Source organism: Balaenoptera ricei, chromosome 16 (genome assembly GCF_028023285.1).
Source record: "Balaenoptera ricei isolate mBalRic1 chromosome 16, mBalRic1.hap2, whole genome shotgun sequence".
NCBI lineage: Eukaryota > Metazoa > Chordata > Mammalia > Artiodactyla > Balaenopteridae > Balaenoptera > Balaenoptera ricei.
This window is the reverse complement of record NC_082654.1, coordinates 33,056,600-33,079,790: the sequence shown is the minus strand read 5'-3', so window position 1 is coordinate 33,079,790 and position 23,191 is coordinate 33,056,600. Positions and strand designations below refer to the sequence as shown.

Here is a 23,191-nt window from a genome sequence, read left to right as displayed (position 1 = left end):
TTTGGAGCAGTCTTCAAAGAAATGTAAGAACATGGCTGTTGGGAAGTGCCTGGTGGTCCAGTGGTTAGGACTGCGAGCTCTCACTGCCAAGGGCCCGGGTTCAATCCCTGCTCGGGGAACTAAGGTCCCCATTTGCCACATGGTGGGGCCAGAAAAAAAAAAAAAAAAAGGCTGTTTTCAGATGCCAGTTTTCTCACACCTGGAGGAGAAGGTGTGCAAATCTCAGAGGTATGGGAACCCCCAAACAAGAGGAGAGGCCTCAGAAATCTCGTCTGGCTTGAGACAGGAAATAGGATACATGGTCACATGAAAAAGAGACACCACACTGCCTTGAAGTCTATTAATTTATTGGGTGAAACGAAATCATTGTCAGACATATTAAATTTGGTTTGGTTCAAGTTTGGCTGATGTCCATTTGCAGCAGAGATGAATGGAGGAGAAGAGAAGACACAGTGATGCTGGTAACGGGACACTGAACAAAACCATCTTCTGTTAATTATAAAAGCGGGCATCACACAGCCAGCGTGAGTCAGTTAGCTGACGAGCAGGGATAAAACCAAAGCGAGAACTTTCTAGATAAGAGAAGCCAGAGCTTTCAGAGGACAAGATGCAGCAGGGGCTCGTTGGGAGACCAGCGTTCGGTGCTGAGCTGCCGGCTCACTTGGGGAACACAGTGATCACATCGTAGCCCTCAGGTGGAGTGACCCGCTCCCGGGCGTGCTTTTCACAGTAGATCTGATCCTCCACAAAGAAATGGCCCTTCTGTTTCAGGTTGGTGCCACAGTCGGTGCACACGTAACACTCAGGGTGGCGGTGACGGTCCCGCAGCTTCACAAACACGCCGCTGCAGGAGGGAGGGAGGAGAGGGGCTCCTTTAGTGACAAGCACCTGAAGGGGGCACCAGGCCTGGGGGCTCCTCCCAAGGGGCCCATGTGGCAGATCAGGGCCTCCTCCCAAGGGGCCCAGCTGGCAGATCAGAGCCTCCTAACTGGCCTCCAGTCATAAAGGGGCTTTCTCATGCCTGGGGTCCAAAGACATTACCCTTGAAGCCTTCGGGAAGTCCTTCCCACTTCAATAGAGCAGCCCTGCTTTCTCTGGTTTTACATGTTCATACCCTAAGGGTTCTACAGCCAAGGAAAGCCTTCACCACCTGGCTCTGGGACACAGGACCTACCTGGCCTCTCTGCTCCATTTTCCAGGTAGGATTTTTTTCTCCATCACACCCGAAATGTGCAACATCCAGCACTTTCCACATTTTCATGGTTTACCCAACCTGCAGGGCCTCTGATGCCCTGGAAGGCAGATACTCACACAATGCCGGTGCCACACTTGTCACACATGGGCAGCTTCTGGGCATTTCCAATCGATGCAGCCACTTTGGTGACTGGAGCCTTAACACTTCTGAATCCTGAGGGCTTGTTGGGATCCCCTAAAAGGAGGAGAACACTTGGGTTGGCCGGAAGTGTAGGATTGCATAAGTATCATTTAGCTCCTTCAGATTCACTTATATGTATGTTCCAGCAAGGTCATGGGCACTGAAGTCAAACAGACTTGACTCTGCTGTGTGATCCTGGGCAAGTTACTTCTCTGGTCTGCAGTTTCCTTTTCTATGAAACAGGAGATCATTTCCCCTTCACAGTGGGACAAAAAGATTAAAAAAGACACATAAAGCCCTCCCTGGCACATGGTCAGCCCTCAAAACACAAATTACATTACATGCTGATTAAATACATGCAAACTCTGATATGGGACTTAAAAATGCTTTATATAGATAGAAAAAAATAAATAAAAATGTCTGATGATCGAAAGGCAATGTAGTCAGATGCCAAAAGAAACCCACATTACAAAGAGAACAAAATCATTATAGTAGAGTGTGCTACAAGCAGCCAGATAAAAACCACCTGCTACAGGGCAGAGTCGGCAGCAGCCTTCCTGCAGTCAGCTTTCTGTGTACAAAACAAAGCTCCTAAGTTGCTGGGTGCTGAACTGCCTACAGCCCAGTTCATCACCTGTGTACAGCCCTGTGTTATGGTAGCTATTAATAATGGTAAGCTACGAAAATTACCGTTATCGCTATATATTTGGCTGGCTGTGTTTCCACATCACATTTTCTTTTACTGTGATGTGGCCTAGCAAGCATTGTTAGGTTTGTCAGCTATTTACACATGTCTCTCCGTCTGGACTGCAAATTACTGGAGCACCAGAACCCTATTTCATATATTTTTCAATACTCCACAGAGCCTACCACGGGCTTAACAAATAATAGAGGCTCAATAAATACACAAGAAATAGATGATGAAATGCCATGACAAATGCATGATGGTCCCTCTCTTAGTCCAACATGCTTTGGCTCAGGAAGCTGGAGAAGTCTCTACACTCATGGTTCTGAATGGGCATCTGTGAGCATCCTGGGCACCAGGAGAGATTTCATAAAATTCACAGACCAGGCTCTACCCCACACCTGCTGAAGGAGCATCTCCAGGTGCAGGGGCCCCAGGATCCTGTTCTATACTCCAGGTTAAAATCCACTTCTTTAGACTAAGACAGCTGTTCTCAAATGCTGTTGTGCATCAGAATCACCAGGCAGGCTCATTAAAACCCGGATTGCTGGGCCCACTCGTAGAGTTTCTGATCAAGCAGGCCTGAGGTGGGGCCCAAGAATTTGCATTTTTAACAAGTTCTCAGGGGCTGCTGCTGCTGGTCCAGGAACCACACTTTGAGAACCACTGAATAAGAGCGAAAAATGGCTTTCTGTGTCAGGTGAGGGGGCGAGGAGAGGGTCATCCCGTATCTGCAGCCATGCTGGGTAATCTGGGGCCGACAGATGAGGGCCCTAGCTTGCTCGTCCTTTTCAAAAACGAGTCCCCATATGTCGGCTGGTGCTTCTGAACCAAAAATTGAGATTGTGTGTGACATAAGGGGCATTTAGAGTTGGCTAGGCGTGGTAGACTGTATATTTTATCTGCAGTTATCCGTACCCTCCCATGCTTCCCAGTAGGTCAGTGAGTCTCTACTGGTGGTGATCTTGTTCCCTAGCAACAGTTTTGGTTGTCTCAGTTGCAAGGGAGTGCTATTGGCATCTAGTGGGTAGAGGCCAGGGATGTGGCTGTGTCCTGAAACGCACAGGACAGCCCACCACAAGGACTCACCTGGCCCAAAGTGTCAGCAGCACTAAGGCTGAGGAAAACTTGCTCTTGGTGGAGTATACTCCCCCATCCCATCGACTTTGGGTTTGGCCACAAGACTTGCTTTGGCCATCGGAGTGTGAGCAGATGTGAGCCCTCTTTGGGCAGAAGCATGAAGTGCACTTGTGTGGCTTAGCCCTAACCCCACTGAGCTGCTGCCCTCTGCCATAGGAAATCTTGCCATGTGCAACAACACGGATGGACCTGGAGGGGATGACGCTTAGTGAAATAAGTCAGGCAGAGAAAGACTAATGCTCTGTTATCACTTATATGTGGAATCTAAACAATAAAACAAACAAATGAATAGAACAAAACAGAAAGGGACTCACAGATATGGAGAACAAACCAGTGGTTACCAGTGGGGAGAGAGAACGTGGTGGGCAAGATAAGGGTAGGGGATTAAGAGGTACAAACTACCATGTACAAAATAATAAGCTACAAGGATATACTGTAAAGCACAGCAAATATAGCCCATATTTTACAATAACTTGAAACAGAGTCTAATCTATTAAATCACTATGTTGTACACCTGCAACTTAGTAATATTGTACATCAACTATACTACAATTAAAAAAAAAAAAAAAAAAAAAGAACAGCAAGCCCTGGAGAGTGACACCGCTCTCTGCTGGGCTCCCCGATAAAGCCCGCCTCGCTGCAGCTTGTTCAGCTCTGCAGCGCCACCTGCTGGCTCCATTTTCTTCTCTCACCTATTCAGCCAACACTGCAAATGCAAAAGAAATTTCCTTTCTTCCTTCCCTCTCCACTAGCTTACAGTAAAAATAGCTCCTTTCAGACTGTGGGCTACTACAAAAATTTTCGAATCTCTCTCCTTCCAATGAAGCTTGCATCTCAAAGCTTTTGGGAAAAATGTGACAATGAATGGAGTAAAGCACAGCCTTTTTACTATCCACTTCAATGCTCAACAACCCTCTGTGACTACATTACCTATAGAATCAAATTCATGGTCCTTAACCTTGCACCTGGTGGTCCTCCCTGATCTGACTGCAGACCATCTGAGGATTTTCCTGGAAGCCTGGGAACCAGCCAAAATGAGCCTAGATGCTTCCTGAGCAAGTCTCCAGCTTTCTTATCTCAGAGCCTGGGGTCCCCACTGTGTTTCTCAGTCCATGATGGCTGGGGACAGATGAATGAATAAACAAGATGCAGTGTATACATACCACAGAATATTATTCTGCCTTAAAAAGGAGGGAAATGCTGGCACATGCTACAACATGGGTGAACCTTGAGGACATTATGCTAAGTGAAATAAGCCACGTACAAAAGGACAAATACTGCATGATTCCACTCATATGAAATACATGGAATAGTCAAATTCATGGAAACAGAAAGTAGAACGGTGGTTTCCATGGGCTGGGGAGGAGGGAGCCATGAGGAGTGGGTGTAGAGTTTTGGCTTTGCAAGCTGAAGAGTTCTGTGGATGGACGGTGATGGCAGCACAACAGTATGAATGTCCTCGGTGCCATGGAATCATATGCTTAAAAATGGTTAAGACGGTAAATTTTGTGTTAGATGTATATCCCCACAGTGAAAAAAATATACAGCCTCCTTCTCCCTGCAATTTTTAGAACTTGATCCAGAGCAAGAGAAAGTGTGAGGAACCCAGGACCCTTTCTCCTAGTCCAGAGGCTGAATTTCACCCCAAATGAGAAGACCCACATTGAGTCTGGAGATTTATCACCAAGCCCTGCTGCAGCCAAACCTCCCTCGGGGGCCTCACTGACTGTGTGCCTGGCACATTACACGCACCGTTTCCCTTAAGGCTTTAAACTACCCGTGAAGTAGCCATTATTAGCCTCACCAGATGTGTGCAGAGAGAGTAGGACTTAGAGAGACGAGCCACTTGCTGGAGGTCTCGTGGTGCGTCTCGGGCAGATCCTGGACACCAGTGCTGGTGGTGCAGCGCTGCTTCATGAACCACAGGCCTTCTCGAATGACAGTAACCCTCACGGAGTGCCTTTACCATGCACCAGCCACTGCCCTGAGCTTTGACCATTTCATCTCAAATGAAAACAGGTATTTGAGCTCCCTCACTTGAGAGCCTTCTGCATGTGGTAGATGTCTGGATTGGAACTTATGCTGTTCCATTCAGTGAAAATTTAATGCAAGTGCATATTAAGAGATAAGGGAGAGACCACAAGATCTATTATCTCCCTTTTCCTTTTTAGCAAAATTTTTATTTTCTTTGGAGCAAGAAGGTATCCAGCCATCCAGCCCAGGCGAGAAAAACTATAATTCTCAGACTCTCTTGCAACTAGATGGGGCCATGTGACTAAATTCTGGTCAAAATATAAGTGGAATAGTCATGTGGGACTTCTGGGAAAAAGAAAGCTGGTTCCTCTGAAAGGGGGATTCCCCAATTAGCCCTTCCCCTGTTCTTCCTTCCTGGTCCCTGGAAGTAGGCATGATGGCTGGAGCACCAGCTGCCAACTAAAACCATGAGGTAGCCTTGAGAATGGAAGCTGCTGGCTTGGCAGGTAAGAATACCGGATGGAAGGGATGAAGCATGAAGAGCAGGGAGCTGCCACCTCAGGGCAGCTCAGTGATCCTGGGCTTCAAGTCCTTCTCTGTGACCTCTGTGACCTGAGGGCATGCAGTGAGGTGAGCCCTGCAATGTCTGTCTATGTTCTACTTTGGGCTGGAATGGACTGACTTTTCCTCTCTTAACTGAAGGGTTTTGCACCCACTTACTCAGAGTATAGTTGTGGTTTCTCACGTTTTGAAAAACCATCATCCTCTAGGGTTGGCCCCCAAGTCATCTGTCAGTTGGGCTAAGGCTGGAACTTAATACAGAGTATATGACTCATTCCTTCCAAACTGCACAGGTACTCCAAGCAAAGGGGGAAATTGCTGGTAGGGACAATATCCTTCTAGCATAAAAGAAGAATTTTCCTAATATCCTGTGCTTGTAAATTGCCAGTTTCTCTAAAGAACCACCCAAATGGGGAGGAAGCTTGGGTGCGGAGTGTGTTCAGGAGGGAACTTTCAGCTCAGGAAGGACTCCTGGGATGCCAGCTCTGCAGCTGGGGGCTTCCTGGAGGAAGGTGACTCTTCCAGAGGGCACTCAGCTCTGACCCTCACTGGCCGCCCTGGGCAAAGAACCAACCCCTCAGGAGCCTGGCTGAAGCAGGTCTCAGAAACAGAACAACCAAGTGTCCCTCCCAGAAGTACCAACTCTCTTCACAGGCAGGCACACCGGGAAGAAGAAGAGAGCAGGAGAAGGCAGGGCTCCGGTGAGCCTTGTGGAAAGGGACAGCGCAGTGTGTGGAGGGTTGGGCCTCATTGAGACCAGGAAGGGCTGCAAAACCCAACTCCCCAGAACTCACTGGTAGTTAGGCTGATGATGAGAATCAGAGGCACTTGTGAATGACCACGTGGGAGGTGGGCAAGCCCGAGAGCTGTCGCTCACAGGTCACCTTTGTGAGAAGGGGAAAAAAACATCTCTTCTGGGCTTCCCTGGTGGCGCAGTGGTTGAGAATCTGCCTGCCAATGCAGGGGACACGGGTTCGAGCCCTGGTCTGGGAAGATCCCGCATGCCGCGGAGCAACTAGGCCCGTGAGCCACAACTACTGAGCCTGCGCGTCTGGAGCCTGTGCTCCACAACAACAGAGGCCGCGATAGTGAGAGGCCCGCGCACCGCGATGAAGAGTGGCCCCCACTTGCCGCAACTGGAGAAAGCCCTCGCACAGAAACGAAGACCCAACACAGCCAAAAATAAATAATAAATAAATAATTATAAAAAAAAAAAAAAAACTCTTCTGCAACATACCCATCTGCCAGAAATTTCTCCTTGTTGTTGTTACAAAGCTACTGAGACAGCTTTGCTGCCACCCACTTGAAAATTATCGTAAGAAACACAGAGTGTATGATGTGTAGAGGGCAAAGACTATCTCCTGAGACCTGCAGAGCCACATGTGTGGCCCTGGGCACCTCGGGCATTGGAGCTCACGTGTGGACAAGCTAAGGCTGGCCTGGAGCCTCTTGATGAGGTCTCAAACATCATAACAGTTACGAAGCACCTACTGTGTGCCAGTCACAGTGACGGGTGTTTTGTGTAATTTATAACATTTGATCCACACACCAGTCTTAGAGGAAAGGATTTTCATCCCTGATTGACATATGAGCAAACAAGCCTGGAAAGGTTCAGAGACTTGTCTAAGGTCACTCGGTGGGGGGATGTGGCCAAACTGAGGGCCCTCCGGTTCTCAGGAAGCCATCCTCCCTAGAGCAAGAACAAGCACATGGCCCCAAAGTGAAGTTCAGAGCCTGGCTTCACTACTGCTGATTCATTTCATTCTGCTTGTCATTCATATCCCATGGCCTTCACGCACTCACACGTGCCAGCCACCACAGAAACATGGTGTGTGGGCTCAAACCAAACCAGTGGCCAAGGGACAGACGACAGAATCCCACAACAGTCAAGCTCCCCATGTCCTCAGCCTCCCCATGCGCCTGTGACAGGAAACAGCTAGGCAGGTGTGGCTGGGAGCTCATTCATTCCTCCCCCCACTCCACCCCCCTTTTTCTTTTTTTTTTGGCTGTGCCTCGCAGCTTGCAGAATCTTAGTTCCCTGACCAGGGATTGAACCCGTGCCCTCAGCAGTGAAAGCACAGAGTCCTAACCACTGGACCGCCACGGAGTTCCCTCTTTCTTTTTTTAAAAGAGCTTTTAGCCTTTTAAGAGCCATGCCTTGCAAAGCACACTGTGTTCTTTCCACCTCTTCAGGGCTGTGTTCATCTGTGTTTCAGCAATGACTGCTCCTCAGCCCAGGCCTTGAACAAGAGCCTCTGACCCCCCACCCCCCCACACACACACGCACGCACGCACACACACACGACTGATTACCTTTCTCCTCAGACTCCAGGATTTCCTGCAAAACCAGGAATGAAGTGGACTGTTTCGGAGGCTCATTTAACTCTTGTTTCTCCTGAAGCATCTTGTAAACTTCAGATTCTTTGTCAATGACGAGTCCGCTTGGAAGCTGAGAATGGTCTAAGCTGTGAAGAATGTTTGCAAGTTCATTAGGACATGTCAGAAGTTAGGGGAAAAAAATTCACCAGGCACCCCCTTCCAAGAGAAGGCACCCATGAATCAAAGGGTGGAGAGAAATGATCCCAATGGACGAAGCCTTCTCTTAATGCAGCCATAGACCTCCTGCCGATTCTGTGAGGTGTCTGTAGGCAGAGCTGGCTGCTGCTTCCAGACAATAAGAGGCTAGTTTTCCAGATAGTTTCAGTGATTCAATTACTTTTTAGCCTAATCCCATGGAATGGGAATGCCGTGCTTCTTTCAAAATTACATAAACAACATGATGTCGAAAGAAAATTTAGAAGAGGGAAAATGTCAACCACAATCCGAGCACTAAAAACTCAGCTGGGTCCCCTTAGTACGGGCTACATTCTTTCCCCAGAGCAGAAATCAGTGTTCTTTATTGCTGATGACATCGAAGGGCTCTCTCTGTCTCCATAAACTCTCCTAATTCTCACGGCAAGGAGCTCTGGTCTCTTCACCTACCACACAGAAGTAATAGTGTCTGCTCTGCTCAGTTCACACCGTTGTTGGCAAGGATGAGAAAGGCAAGAACTTTGTTTTCTGTTTTCTTGTTTTTTTTATTGGAGTATAGTTGATTTACAATGTTGTGTTAGTTTCAGGTGTACAGCAAAGTGAATCAGTTATACATATGCCTCTATCCATTCTTTTTTAGATTCTTTTCCCAAATAGGCCATTACAGAGTGTTGAGGAGAGTTGCCTGTGCTATACACAGGGTCCTTATTATCTATTTATATATAGTAGTGTGTATATGTCAATCCCAATCTCCCAATTTATCCCTCTACCTCCGCCCCCCCTTAACCCTGGTAACCATAAGTCTGTTTTCTACATCTGCGACTCTCTTTCTGTTTTGTAAATAAGTTCCTTTGTACCATTCTTTAGATTCCACACATGTGTGATATCACATGATATTTGTCCTTATCTGACTTACTTCACTCGGTATGACACTCTTGAGGTAAGTACTTTGTAAACAGTGAAGTGCTGTTCCGTTGAGCGGGGGACAGAGGCCTCAGCTCGGGCCCAGGGACGGGGCAAGCCAGGCCTTGCCGCCCACACCTCCCCCTGTCCTTCTGGGCTCCCCACGACAGGGTGAGACAGGCAGAGCTGGCAGCCTCTTTGCCCCAGGGCCCATTTTCCAGGGGAGACACCTCTGCTGCCTGGTTTCGGGGAAGGAGGAGAGTGAAAGGAGGTAAACTCCAGTCCGCTTTACCTGTGAAGTCTGTCCTGAGTCCCACCCCTTTGCACCACCCCCTCCTCCCCTGTCCCAGCCATGCCATCTGTTAACAGCACGGCTGACCAGCTTCGCAACTTGTCCCTCTGCCGCCACTCTCAGCCCCCAGGACCACCTTACTTTTTTGACCAGAGGCCAGAGTGGTATTTTAAACACGAGAATCAGACTGTGTGGGGATGTGGCTCCAAGTGTTCCCATCTGACTCAGAACCAAATAGTCACAGTTTTAGTAACAAGACACAAGCTTAACCACAAATTCACCTCCTTTGGAGTAAATATTCATTACAAAAAGTAGAAAGGCCCTACAAGATGTGGCTCTGCTCCCCTCTCCAAACACATCGCCTGGCACCCCTTGCTCGCTCCAGTGAGACCAGCCTTCAGGGGGTTTCTAGGACACACCAGCCTCAGGGCCTTTGCATATCCTGCTCCCTCTGCCTGGAACGCTCCCTCCCCAGAGAGCCCCGTGGCTCCCACACTTCACTCGGGTCTCTGCTCAGATGTCCCTCCTCAGAGAGGGTCCCCGACCCTCAACTTAAAACAGTCCACTCCATCCCTGTCACTCTTCCCTTTGCTCTGCTGCATCTTTCTCCATGTTGTTTCTCACTCACCATCAGTTATACTTGTTTCTTTATGGTCTGTCTTCCCCTGGAAAGTAAGCCCCATGAGGGCAGGGCCATGGCCTGCCTTGTTCACCACTGTGTTCCTGCCCTGTATCAGTGCCCGGCACAGGGCTGGGGCATGGTAGGTGTTAGAGAAGTGGATTAAGTGCCTCTCTCCTCCTCACTGCACCCTCTCCCTGCTCCTGTGGGGTCGCAGGGAATCCCCCAGGGCTGTGCCAGGGACATGGGCAGTCCAGCCTCCTGGGCCCAGATCACCTCCTGCCTCTCAGCCTCGGCTGCTTTTTCAGAAGCCTCCACCCGCTAGGGAAGAGGGGCAGTGTGCCCAGTAGAGCCAGAGAGGAAATACCAGATGGTGGTGCAGTTTTATCACCCACCCATTGCATAATCAGTTCACATTCCATTTTAAATGTGACTCAAGGCCCCGGCTGGAAGCAGGGTCACTCGCATCAGTGAAGCTCTAGGTTTTCCCTTTGACTACAACCAGGTTCTCACAATAGAAGACAAAGCCCTCAAAGAGTGACATCTTTTCTGCTGCTCTCAGGGAAGGTCAAAATGTAAGTAGAGAGATTCATCAGCTGGTCACTTGTGCAGGCCACGGTGGGGGGGAAGGGAAGGGAAGCCACCACCCCTGCCCGTCCACAGCCGCTGGTCTCTGTCCGTGTCTCTTTCCCTCCATCCCCCAGGCAGGTGATGGGCCACCCTGAGGAGCGGTTGTAACCAGGGGCCACAGTCTTCCTGTGGCCCACCTTTTTAGCCCTGTTGTCTGAGACACATGCGGGACTCTTTCCTTGGGTCTTGAGTTCTGAGCTTGCCCTATAATAAATGTATTATGTTATTTCGACAAATATTTTTTTCTATTACACTTAGAACTATTTTAAAATCAAGATCAGACCGTGGAATGTTCTTGGGGAGAATTTTTCCCCTTCTTTGGTGTATGTTGTTATGTCTGGAAGCCACCAAGGGACTGCTAAAAATGACAGAAGCCAAACTACAAGGTCATCACATATTCTTCCAGCAAATGGTCTTGGAAAGTATTTCCATGATTAGTGAAAAGAAAACAGCTTACTATTTATTCTCAAATAATGATAATATCTTTCTACCACTTGACAATTTATAAAGCACTTTCAATACCCATCGCCTTATTTGAAGCATTGATCTGCTTAATTCAAAGATAATATCCTAAGACCCAAGTCTTAGATGTTAGACTATCAGATATAGACAAATGACATCACAATATATTAAAAAAAAAATTCTAGGACAAAAACATGCATGAGAAATGGAGCCCCCCAAAAAAGCATTCTCACTTTTTATATATAGTAACAGCATTGAAAGGAAGAATTCTATAGTGATAAGCTCTCAAAAATATGAGCTACATGACTGAGTCACCAGGGGAAAAACTTCTGAGAGTGGGTCACTAAAAGTAAGCGCAGTCTTCTAAACCCAGTCTTTACAATTTTAATAACAAAATACAAGATTTTAATCAAATTTAACTCCTTTGGAGTAACTATCCATTACACTCTTCATGTTTCCTGCTTCTTGTTTCTCCCCGAATCAGACTTGGTGCTGAATGTATGCCAGTTCCCTAAATGTTTGTTTTCTTCCAGTCTTTTAGGCCCTGACCACAGGGCCTGTCTCCCCAGGGATAGCACAGCCAGGTGGCGCTCTGCCTGATGAGGTGGCTGACGTAGCTGGGTGTTTAAGGCTGGTGGTCTTTAGAACGTCAGAAGAAAACTCCACTTGAGCTCGTTTCCAAGAAGAGGATTTCAGAGGCTGAGCCTGCAGACCTTATGTGACACAAAGGCCTGTTCCAGCCAAAAGAGCAGCTGGGGTGAAGGTCAGAAGGTCAAGGAGAACAGAGGAAAAGCACACCCATGGTTTTGCAACAGCAACCCTGGGATGAGCATCCACTTCATCAAAACAGTGAAGTGACTAGAGTGGGGACATAAGAGACTCTTTAATTTTTTTTTTTTTAAACTTGAGCCATCACCCATGGCAGCAACCTAATAATCTGTATATAAATCTCAACTAAAACAAGGAAGCCATAAGAAAAAAATTCCCACTGCTGATAAAACCTTAATGGCATCATTTTCTCACATACTAAGTCAGCTTTGGTTCTGAACTAAAACTGCCTGTGTGTGTGACAAAGTTTGGGACGCAAAGAGGAATTACTTGAATTACAAGATGCATCCAGACGGGAGAAGACATTCTCTTCATAAAAATCGTTTTCCCATCTGGGAAGATGGAGTAGACATAAGTTTCCCTATTCCTCCCACTAAGTACAACTAAAAACCTTAGACATCCTATATAAGATGAACACAAGAAGACTCGGGGGGCTTCCCTAGTGGCGCAGTGGTTAAGAATCCGCCTGCCAATGCAGGGGACACGGGTTTGAGCCCTGGTCCAGGAAGATCCCACATGCCGTGGAGCAACTTAAGCCTGTGCGCCACAACTACTGAGCCTGCGCTCTAGAGCCCGCGAGCCACAACTCCCGAGCCCGTGTGCCACAACTACTGAAGCCCGCGTGCCTAGAGCCCGTGCTCCATGACAAGAGAAGCCACTACAATGAGAAACCTGCACACCACAACGAAGAGTGGCCCCTGCTCGCCACAACTAGAGAAAGCCCGTGCGCAGCAACAAAAGACCCAACGCAGCCAAAAATAAATAAATAAAATTTATATTAAAAAAAAAAAAAAAGACTCTGAAAGGGGGACAGAAGAAGGCAGACCAGCCAGATACCTTGGGACCCAAGGAATGACAGTGGTCATACACTCCAGGCTCCAGTAGGGAGCCCGTATGTCACCCCCACCCAGCAGTGACAAGGCCACCACTCACCTGCAGTGAGTCCGTGGAGGCCATGTGGGTAGCCAGATCTCCCACTCCAGCAATAGTGAGCAGCCTCCAGTAACCTCCAGTGTCAACACAGCAGAATGGGGAAACTGGCCTTCTACCCCCACCTTGGTTAAAACCACTCCTCAAGGTGGCCCATCACCTGACCTGGGGATGGGAGGCTCCCACAGTCCCCTGAGGGTGGGAGGGAGAGAGACAAGAGCAGAGACCAGCAACTGTGGACATACAGGGGTGGTGGCTTCCCTTCCCCCCACTGCAGTCTTTTGCAAGTGACCAGCTGGTAAGTCTCCTCTATTTAAATTTTGACCCTCCCTGAGACCAGCAGAGCATGTTCATTCTGTGAGTTTCATTGCTGTTACTGACCCTGCTTCCAGCTGGGAACCTGAGTACTTCAAGTGCCCCAGGAGGCTGACAGGAAAAAGAAAAAGAGAGGAGAGGAAGAAGTAACTTGGGGAGAATTACCCAGGGAAAACCTATACCTCAGTTTTCTTTCTTTTTTTTAAATTTAATTTTATTTTTTATTTTGGCCATGCTGCGTGGCTTGCGGGATCTTAGTTCCCCTACCAGGGATTGAACCTGGGCCCGTGGCAGTGAAAGCGCTGAGTCCTAACCACTGGACTGACAGGGAAGTCCCTCAGTTTTCTTTTTAAAATGACATGTGAGCTAGTTATACAATGAGTGGATGCAAAATGAGTGAGTAAACATAATTGGAATAATTCATTTGCACTTGTAAAAGTGTCTTCACCCCTAAAGATAAAGTGGTTAGATTTGCTAAGAAAACTGTCGGTAGCCATTGCCTGCATTCTTGAACCTGGGAGACAGCCTGGCAGACTGCAGAGCATATCGCTTTATTTCTCACAAATTAGAACTTGTTTACATACAAACCTATCCTTCTGTATTGATAAATTGCACCACCATCTGATATTTGTTCTTTGGCTCCACTGGGTACACTGTCCCTCTTCCCTAGAGGGTGGAGGCTTCTGAAAAAACAGCCGAGGCTGAGAGGCAGGAGGTGATCTGAGCCCAGATATCCAGAAAAGGACTAGAGGATATGCTGATGGCAAATAAGCTCATGAAAAGATGTTCAACATCATTACCCACAGGGCAAGTGCAAATTAAAACCACAGTGATACATTACTACACACCTATGAGAATGGCTAGAATAAAAAATAGTGGCAACACCAAATGCTGGAGAGGATACAGAGAAACTAGATCAAACATTGTAGGTAGGAATGTAAAATGGTACAGATATTCTGCAAAACTGTTTGGTAGTTTCTGTAAAATTAAACATGTAACTACCTTATGACCCAGCAATTGTACTCCTGGTCATTTATCCCAGAGATGAAAATTTATGGTTACACAAAAACCTGTTCACAAATCTTTACAGCCACTTTATCCATAATAGCCAAAAATAAGACACAACCCAGATGTCCTTCAATGGGTGAATGGTTAAACAAACCGTGGTACATCCATACCATGGAATAAAAAGGAACAAAAGAGGATAGAACAACCAGACAGAAGATTTATAAGCAAACTGAGGACCTGAACCACACTATAGACCAGTTGTACCTAACACAGAACACTGCACCCAGCAACAGCAGAATATACATTCTTCTCAAGTGCACACAGAGCATTCTCCAAGATAGATCACAGGTTAGGCCACAAAAAAGTCTTCACAAATTTAAGAAGACTGGGGGCTTCCCTGGTGGCGCAGTGGTTGAGAGTCTGCCTGCCAATGCAGGGGACACGGGTTCGAGCCCTGGTCTGGGAAGATCCCACAGGCCGCAGAGCAACCAGGCCCGTGAGCCACAATTGCTGAGCCTGCGCGTCTGGAGCCTGTGCTCCGCAACAAGAGAGGCTGCGATGGTGAGAGGCCTGCGTGATGAAGAGTGGCCCCCACTTGCTGCAACTAGAGAAAGCCCTCGCACAGAAACGAAGACCCAACACAGCCATAAATAAAAAAATAAAATAAATAAAAAAAATAAAAGTAAAAAAATTTAAGAAGACTGAAATTACCAAGTATCTTTTCTGACCACAGTGGAATGAAACTAGAAATCGGCAAAAGGAAAACTGGGAAGTTCACAAACATGCGGAAATTAAACAACCCACTAATGAACAATGAGACAAGTCACAACAGAAATTAGAAAATATTTTGAGACAAATGAAAATGAAAAAACTTACGGGACATAGCAAAAGCTGAGAAAAAACATTATAGTAGCAGTAATGCCTAATTTAAAAAGAAGAAAGATCTCAAGCAAACTTTACACCTCAATGAACAAGAAAAAGAAGAACAAACTAAAGTTAGCAGAAGGGGACTTCCCTGGTGGCACAGTGGTTAAGAATCTGCCTGCCAGTGCAGGGGACACGGGTTCGAGCCCTGCTCTGGGAAGATCCCACATGCTGCGGAGCAACTAAGTCCATGCGTCACAACTACTGAGCCTGCGCTCTAGAGCCCACGAGCCACAACTACTGAGCCCACGTGCCACAACTACTGAAGCCCGCGAGCCTAGAGCCCGTGCTCTGCAACAAGTGAAGTCACCGCAACGAGAAGCCTGTGCACTGCAACAAAGATTAGCCCCTGCTCGCCACAACTAGAGAAAGCCCGCGCACAGCAATGAAGACCCAACAGAGCCAAATAAATAAATAAAATAAAATAAATTTAAATAAATAAATAACGTTAGCAGAAGGAAGAAAATAATAAAGACTACAGCACACATAAAACAGAAAAGAGAAAAACAATAGGAAAAATAGAACAAACTTAAGAGTTTGGTTTTTTGAAAAGATCAACAAAATTGACAAACCCTCAGCTAGACTAAGAAAAAAAGGAGAGAAGACTGAAATAACAAAAAAATCAGGAATGAAAGAGAAGACACTACCATGCCTATAACAAATAAAAAAGATCATAAAAGACTATTATGAACAATTATATCAACAAACTGGATAGCCTAGAAGAAATAGATAAATTCCTACCAAGACTGAATCATGAAAGAAAAAAAAAATCTGAACAGACCTATAATAAATAACATGATCGAATCAGTAATCAAAAATCTCCTAACAGGGCTTCCCTGGTGGCGCAGTGGTTAAGAATCCGCCTGCCAATGCAGGGGACACGGGTTTGAGCCCTGGTCCAGGAAGATCCCGCATGCTGCGGAGTAACTAAGCCCGTGCACCACAACTACTGAGCCTGCACTCTAAAGCCCGCTCCTAGAGCCCGTGCTCTGCAACAAGAGAAGCCACCACGATGAGAAGCCCGTGCACTGAAATGAAGAGTAGCCCCCGCTCACCACAACTACAGAAGGCCCGCACACAGCAACGAAGACCCAACACAGCCAAAAATAAATAAGTTAAATAAATAAATTAAAAAAAAAAATGTCATAAAAAGTCTTTAAAAAAAAAAAAATCTCCTAACAACAAAAAAGCCCAGGACCAGATGGCTTCACTGGAGAATTCTACCAACTATTCAAAGAAAAATTAACACCAATCCTTCTCAAAGTCTTCCCAAAAAAATGGAAGAGGAGGGAACACTTACAAATTCATTCTATGAGGCCAGCAGTACCCTGATAGCAGAACCAGACAAAGATACTACAGGAAAAGAAAACTACAGACCAATATCCCTGATGAATATTGATGCAAAAATCCTCAGCAAACTGAATTCAACAGCACATTAAAATGATTATACACTATGAGTAAGTGGGATTTGCTTCTGAAATGCAAAGATGGCTCAACATATAAAAATCAGTCACTGTAATTAATACACTATATTAACAGAATGCAGATTAGAAGACAAAAACCACATCATCATTTCAATTGATGCAGAAAAAGCATTTGACAAAATTCAGTATACTTTCATGATAAAAACACTAAAAAAACTAGGAATAGAAGAAAATTACTTCAGCATAATAAAGGCCATGTATGACAAGTTTACATCTAACATCATACTCAATATTGAAAAAGTAAGTTTTTCCTCTAAGATCAGGAACAAGACAAGGATGCCCACTCTCACCACTTCCATTCAACATAGTACTAGAAGTCCTGACCAGAGCAACTAAGCAAGAAAAGGAAATAAAAGGCATCCAAATTGGAAAGCAAGAAGTAAAATTATCTTTGTTCACAGGTGACATGATCTTATATGTGGAAAACCCTAAAGCTTCCATACACAAAAAGAATTGTTAAAACTAGGACTTCCCTGGCGGTCCAGTGGTTAGGACTCCACGCTTCCACTGCAGGGGGCACAGGTTTGATCCCTGGTCAGGGAACTAAGATCCCTCATGCCACAGGGTGTGGCCAAAAAAAGAGAATTGTTAAAACTAATAAAGGAATTCAGCAAAGTTGCAGGACACAAAATCGATACTCAAAAATCAGTTGTGTTTCTATATACTAACAAAGAATAATCCAAACAGAAAATTAAGAAAACAATCCTATTTACAATAGCATCAAAAGAATAAAATACTTGGGAATAAACTTAGCCAAGGAGGCAAAAAACTTGTTCTGAAAACTATGAAACATCAATGAAAAAAGTTGAAGAAGACAAAAATAAATGGAGGGGCTTCCCTGGTGGCACAGTGGTTAAGAATCTGCCTGCCAGTGCAGGGGACACGGGTTTGAGCCCTGGTCTGGGAAGATCCCACATGCCACGGAGCAACTAAGCCCGTGTGCCACAACTACTGAGCCTGCGCTCTAGAGCCCGTGAGCCACAACTACTGAGCTCACGTGCCACAACTGCCAAAGCCCGCACGCCTGGAGCCCGTGCTGTGCAACAAGAGGGGCCACCGCAATGAGAAGCCCACGCACCGTGACAAAAAGTAGCCCCCACTTGCTGCAACTAGAGGAAGCCCGCGTGCAGCAACAAAGACCCAGCGCAGCCAAAAATAATAAACAAATAAAATAGATAAAATTTAAAAATTTAAAAAAAAGAAAAATAAATGGAGATATATCCATTTTCATGGATTAGAAGAATTAATATTGCTAAAAATGTCAATACTACTCAAAGTGACGTACAGATTCAATGCAATCCCTATCAAAATCCCAACAGCATTTTTTGCAGAAACAGAAAAAAAAAAATCCTAATATTCATATGGTATCTCAAAGAACCCCAAATAACCAAAGAAATATTAAAGAAGAAAAACAAGACCAGAGGTATCACACTTCCTGATGTCAAAACATAGTGGAGGGGAGTTTCCTGGCGGTCCAGTGGTTAAGATTCGACAGTTCCAATGCAGGGGGCACGGGTTTGATCCCTGGTCAGGGAAGTAAGATCCCACATGCCGCATGGCAGGGCCAAAACAAACAGGTGTGGGGGGTGGGGTGGAGAGGAGACCATATTGCAAAGCTACAGTAACCAAAACAGTATGGTACTTGCATAAAGACAGACATATAGACTGAAGGAACAGAATATGCAGCCCAGAAATAAACCCTGGCATATAAGGTCAAATGATCTTTGATGAGGGTCCTAAGGATACACAATGCAGAAAGGATAGTCTCTTCAATAAGTGGTATTGAGAAAGCTGGATATCTGTGTACAAAAGAATGAAATTGGACCTTTATCTCACCATATACAAAAATCAACTAAAAATGAATTGAAGACTTGTTGTAAGACCTGAGACCATAAAACTCATAGAAGAAAACAGGGAAAAGCTTCATGGCATTAGTCTTGGCAATGATTTCTTGAATATGACAGCAAAAGCACAGGGATCAAAATCAAGTGGGACTACATTAAACTAAAAAGCTTCTACATAACAAAGGAAACATTCAACAGAGTGAAAAGGCAATCTACAGAATGGGAGAAAATATTTGCAAACCATGTATCTGATAAGACGTTAATGTCCAGAATATACAGAGAATTCCTACAACTCCACAACAAAAAGACCCCCAAATAACCAGGTTTTTTTAAATGGGCAAAGGACTTGAACTGACGTTTCTCCAAAAAGATACACAATGGCCAACAACCATGTGAAAAGATGGTCAACATCACTATTCATCAGGGAAACACAAATCAAAGCCATGAGACATATCACCTTATGCCCATTAGGATAGCTGCTACCAAAAACCAAAATAAAACAAAAAACCAGAAAATAACAAGTGTTGGTGAGGATGGAAAAACTGAAACCCTGTGCACTGTTGGTGGGAATGTAAAATGGTACAGCACTATGGAAAACACTATGGAGATCACTCAGATAATTAAAAATAGAACTACTGTATGATCCAGCAATCCCACCTCTGGGTATATATCCAAAAGAATAAAAATCAGGCTCTCATAGAAATATTTGCATACTCATGTTCACTGCAGCATTGTTTACAATAAATAGCTGAGAGGTGGAAGTAACCTAAATGTCCACTGACAGATAAATGGATAAAGAAAATGTAGTATATTCAGATAATGGATATTATTCAGCTTTTAAAAAAAAATCCTGTCCCATGCTGCAACATGGATGAACCTTGAGGACATTATGCTAAGTGAAAGAAGCCAGTCACAGAAAGACAAATACTGCATGATTCCACTTATATGAGGTGTCTAAAGTAGTCACTCTTAGAAACAGAAAATAGAATGGTGGTTGCCAAGGGCTGGAGGGAAGAGGGAAAGCGGAGTTGTTCAATGGGTGGAGAGTTTCTGTTTTGCAAGACAAAAAATTTCTAGAGATCTGCTGTACAAGAATATGTATGTAGTTACCACTACTGCACTGTATACTGAAAAATGGTTAAGATGGTATATTTTATGCTGTGTGTTTTTTACCACAATTTAAAAAAAAATATCTTTCAAACAGAAAAAAAAGGAACTACTGGTACCTAAAACAACCTAGCTAAAATCAGATAAATCTCCAGTAAATGATTCTGAGTAAAAAAAGTCAATATCTGAAAGTTACATACTGTGTGATTCCATTAATAACATTCTTGAAATAACAAAATTACAGAAATGGAGAGCAGCTTAGTGGGTTGCAGGGGTAAAGTGGGGTGCAGGGGTGGGAGGGAAGTGGGTGTGGCTATAAAAGGGAAACGTGAGGAATCTCTGTGGTGATAGATATGTTCTGTATCTTGGCCATATAAATGTCAATATTCTAGTTTTGATTTCATGCTTATGGTTTTCAGGATGTTACCATTGATGGAAACTGGGTGAAAGCTATAGGGGATTTCTCTGTTTTGTTCCCTATAAGTGCAATATGAATCTACAATTATTGCAAAATAAAAAGTTTAGTTAAGTTTAAGACAAATTTTCTCCAAATGATGGAGGCTAGACACTAACTGGAAATGATGTAGAGGAGATTTTAGTACGTGATTTTTATGTAGGTGGGGAGAAAGGATGTAGGCTGACTCAGAAAAACTGTTCAAGTCTGAGCTGCCCCAACCTGGTTACCCCAATGTTCACCAAATACGCAATTCTGAGAAACCCTGTGTAATCATTTTTGGAAGGGGAGCCTGGTCAGAATGTTCCCTAAGTTTTAATCTTTTTTTTAAAATTAATTAATTAATTAATTAATTTATGGCTGTGTTGGGTCTTCGTTTCTGTGCAAGGGCTTTCTCTAGTTGTGGCAAGCCGGGGCCACTCTTCATTGCGGTGCATGGGCCTCTCACTATCACGGCCTCTCTTGTTGGCGGAGCACAGGCTCCAGACGCGCAGGCTCAGTAATTGTGGCTCACGGGCCCAGTTGCTCCGTGGCATGTGGGATCTTCCCAGACCAGGGCTTGAACCCGTGTCCCCTGCATTGGCAGGCAGATTCTCAACCACTGCGCCACCAGGGAAGCCCCCCTAAGTTTTAATCTTCAAAGGCCTAGATGTTGGATCTAATAAGAAACCAGAGGAGTAATTTTGGGCACCAGGAGAAGAGGGAGGAACATCCAGACCCCCAAGCCAGTTCTCTGTGGGCTGTGGGCAAGTTTAGTTAGAGGGGCAAACAGCCACCTTCATGATGGAGGTTTTCTTCTGACCAAGCTCCAGTGAGTCAGGGCTAATATAATCCCTCTGGTATCAACTGAACAAAGAACAATGAATGCTTCCCTTTATTTCCACTGTACCTGCTTAGAAATCTGCCTCATGAGTTTATGGGGGGATCACCTGAGAACACAAACTGGAAGAGCTAGTATCTTGGGACTATTGTGGTGGCTATGGGAGCCCAACTGATTATTCCATGAATACCACTCCATCAGGAAGGTAATCAATTGTACTGGTTGGCTGAACTTAAGCTACAGTGCTGGGAAAGAAAGAAACTTACCCTAAGTTACAGCAAGATCTTCTCCATGATATTTGTCTACATGCTTCCACCCTCTGGAGCCCCTAGTACTCAGAAGTGATGGGTATGGAGCTCCTCATGCATGCTGAAATCAGTAACAAGTAGCATTTACTGAGCACCACCAGAGGCCAGCCCCCAGCCTGGATAGTTTTTGCACATAGCATTGAAATTTCCCAATAACCTGGTGGTGAGGTAGTTCGTATTATCTGCTTTATAGATGAAGAGACTGAGTTTCAGAAGTTACGTGGTTTGCCCAAGGTCCCACAGCTAGCAAGAGGCAGAGCTGGAATTCAAGCTCAGGCCCCTCTATCTATAAAGCCTGCACCTTTAAGAAAGTATCAAGCAGTATCACATATATAATGAAATCCAGGCCCCAAATCACCAGAAAATGACCAGAGCCCCTAAACTCAGTGGAAAGGGGTCAGAGGGCAGGTGAAAGCTTTCTGCTAATCAGAGCCACATTTCCTCCACCCACTTGGTACACAGTAGGCACTCAGTAAACAACTGTTAAGCTGAACTGACCCAGAGTCCCTCCCACTCAACCGTGTGTGCTGGGAGAACAGGAGGCAGATGGCGGGCACCTCTTGCCTGCCTTCCCCGTTGAATTTGGCAGTGGCAATGCTCTCTGTGTTCTTGTCTGACGGGGATGGGGCCCTGGGAAATCCTACAAGACAGATAGCCACACACACACCAGGCTGCTTTGAAGGGCATGCGACAAAGAAACTCAGAGTGTGCCCCAGGGTATCCGTGATGATCTCAGATGCAAAGTACGAAGTGAGCCAATTCTGTAACCTCAGCAAATTTCACAGACTAAACAGTGGCGGGTGAGCGCTTGTGACTTCTGCTGACAGAGCGGCAACATGACCTGGTAGCTGCTGGGTTTGCACAAGAATCTTCCTTCACTGATATGCACAAGTGGCCTCTCTAGGAACAGACCAGTAAGCAGAGACCCACGCACAGGGCATTTCCTCTGCCAGGGGTTGCCGGTATTCCCACTGTTGCTGGATTCATCTTCAAAGAGTTTGGGATGGAGCCGAAGCTGGGACCCCTCTGCTGAGAAAATCTGGAAGGAGACTTGTGATAAAGACTCAGAGGCTGCTGTAGCCAAGAAAGTCTGCCACAGGCGGGGAGAGGGGCTGCAGGAAAGGCTCGCACAGTGTCCAGACAGTAGAGATTCAATTGTTTCAGATTGGAGGGAGGGAACAGGCGGGGAGCAGGAGAGAAGAAGAAAGACGACATGAATAAAAGAATAACGGCCAAGGCCATACTAAAAATACTTCCCTGGCACATATTTCTGCCAATGCATAGCAGCCTTTCAATTAAGGATGTGTCATTTCCTGGGTTATTAAATCCAGATCATGGAACATTCCACTCTGGGACAGTAAAAGAGGGTCACGTTCTCAGCCTCCCCCAGCACAAAAGCAGCAAAGAATGGGGATCATGGCTCTCGGTGTTTCCACCACTCAACTCCCCACTGAGCTGCTTGGGAGAAAGCTTCCCTTCCGTGGAAGCTTAGGGGGGCCCAGCATGGCGCTCTTTCTCAGGTACCCCATAGGCCCCACAGTCACCGTGAAGGGCATCATCATCATCTCAAGCCAGTAGGGGCCTGGCAGGACTCAGAATTGAAGGACGAAGAAGCATTAGTAGCCATTTTGCCTTGGTTACTACAATAAATGCTGGCGACCTTTAACATCTTATAAAGCCAAAGTCACACGGCAGAAAGTCTCCCCTGCTAGGCCCTGCGAAGCTTAAAAGGAAATTGCAAGGCCGTCTCAGTGCTGGGCACAGAGACCTGCATGCAGCAGGTGCCCAAAATACCTGCCTCCCTTTTTCGGGGAGAAGGACTATGTGCACAGTATGATCAAGGGGCTCTCGAGAGATCAGGGGGCTCCCCACAATAGCTCTTTCCAAACATTTAAGTAGTTTGGAACCTCTTGTGCCTTAACCTGTCCTAAACTGCATCTGCAGCAGCGGGTTTGCCATTTAATCACCCTAACAGCTGGGCAGAGTCTTGTTAAAG

General features: G+C 45.8%; 1 protein-coding gene across 1 annotated transcript in view; it reads right to left on the bottom strand.

The window, feature by feature from the left end:
• Nucleotides 1-330: 330 nt before the first annotated feature.
• PDLIM1 (PDZ and LIM domain 1) overlaps nt 331-23,191 on the bottom strand; it is a 47,096-nt gene continuing 24,235 nt past the window's right edge. Inside the window, exons 5-7 of the mRNA XM_059899857.1 lie at nt 8,049-8,200; nt 1,312-1,429; nt 331-844 (exon numbers count right to left, since the gene is read on the bottom strand). Of these exons, the coding sequence (XP_059755840.1) occupies nt 658-844; nt 1,312-1,429; nt 8,049-8,200 (457 nt within the window). The 3' untranslated portion in view covers nt 331-657. The remainder of the gene's footprint in view (nt 845-1,311; nt 1,430-8,048; nt 8,201-23,191) is intronic.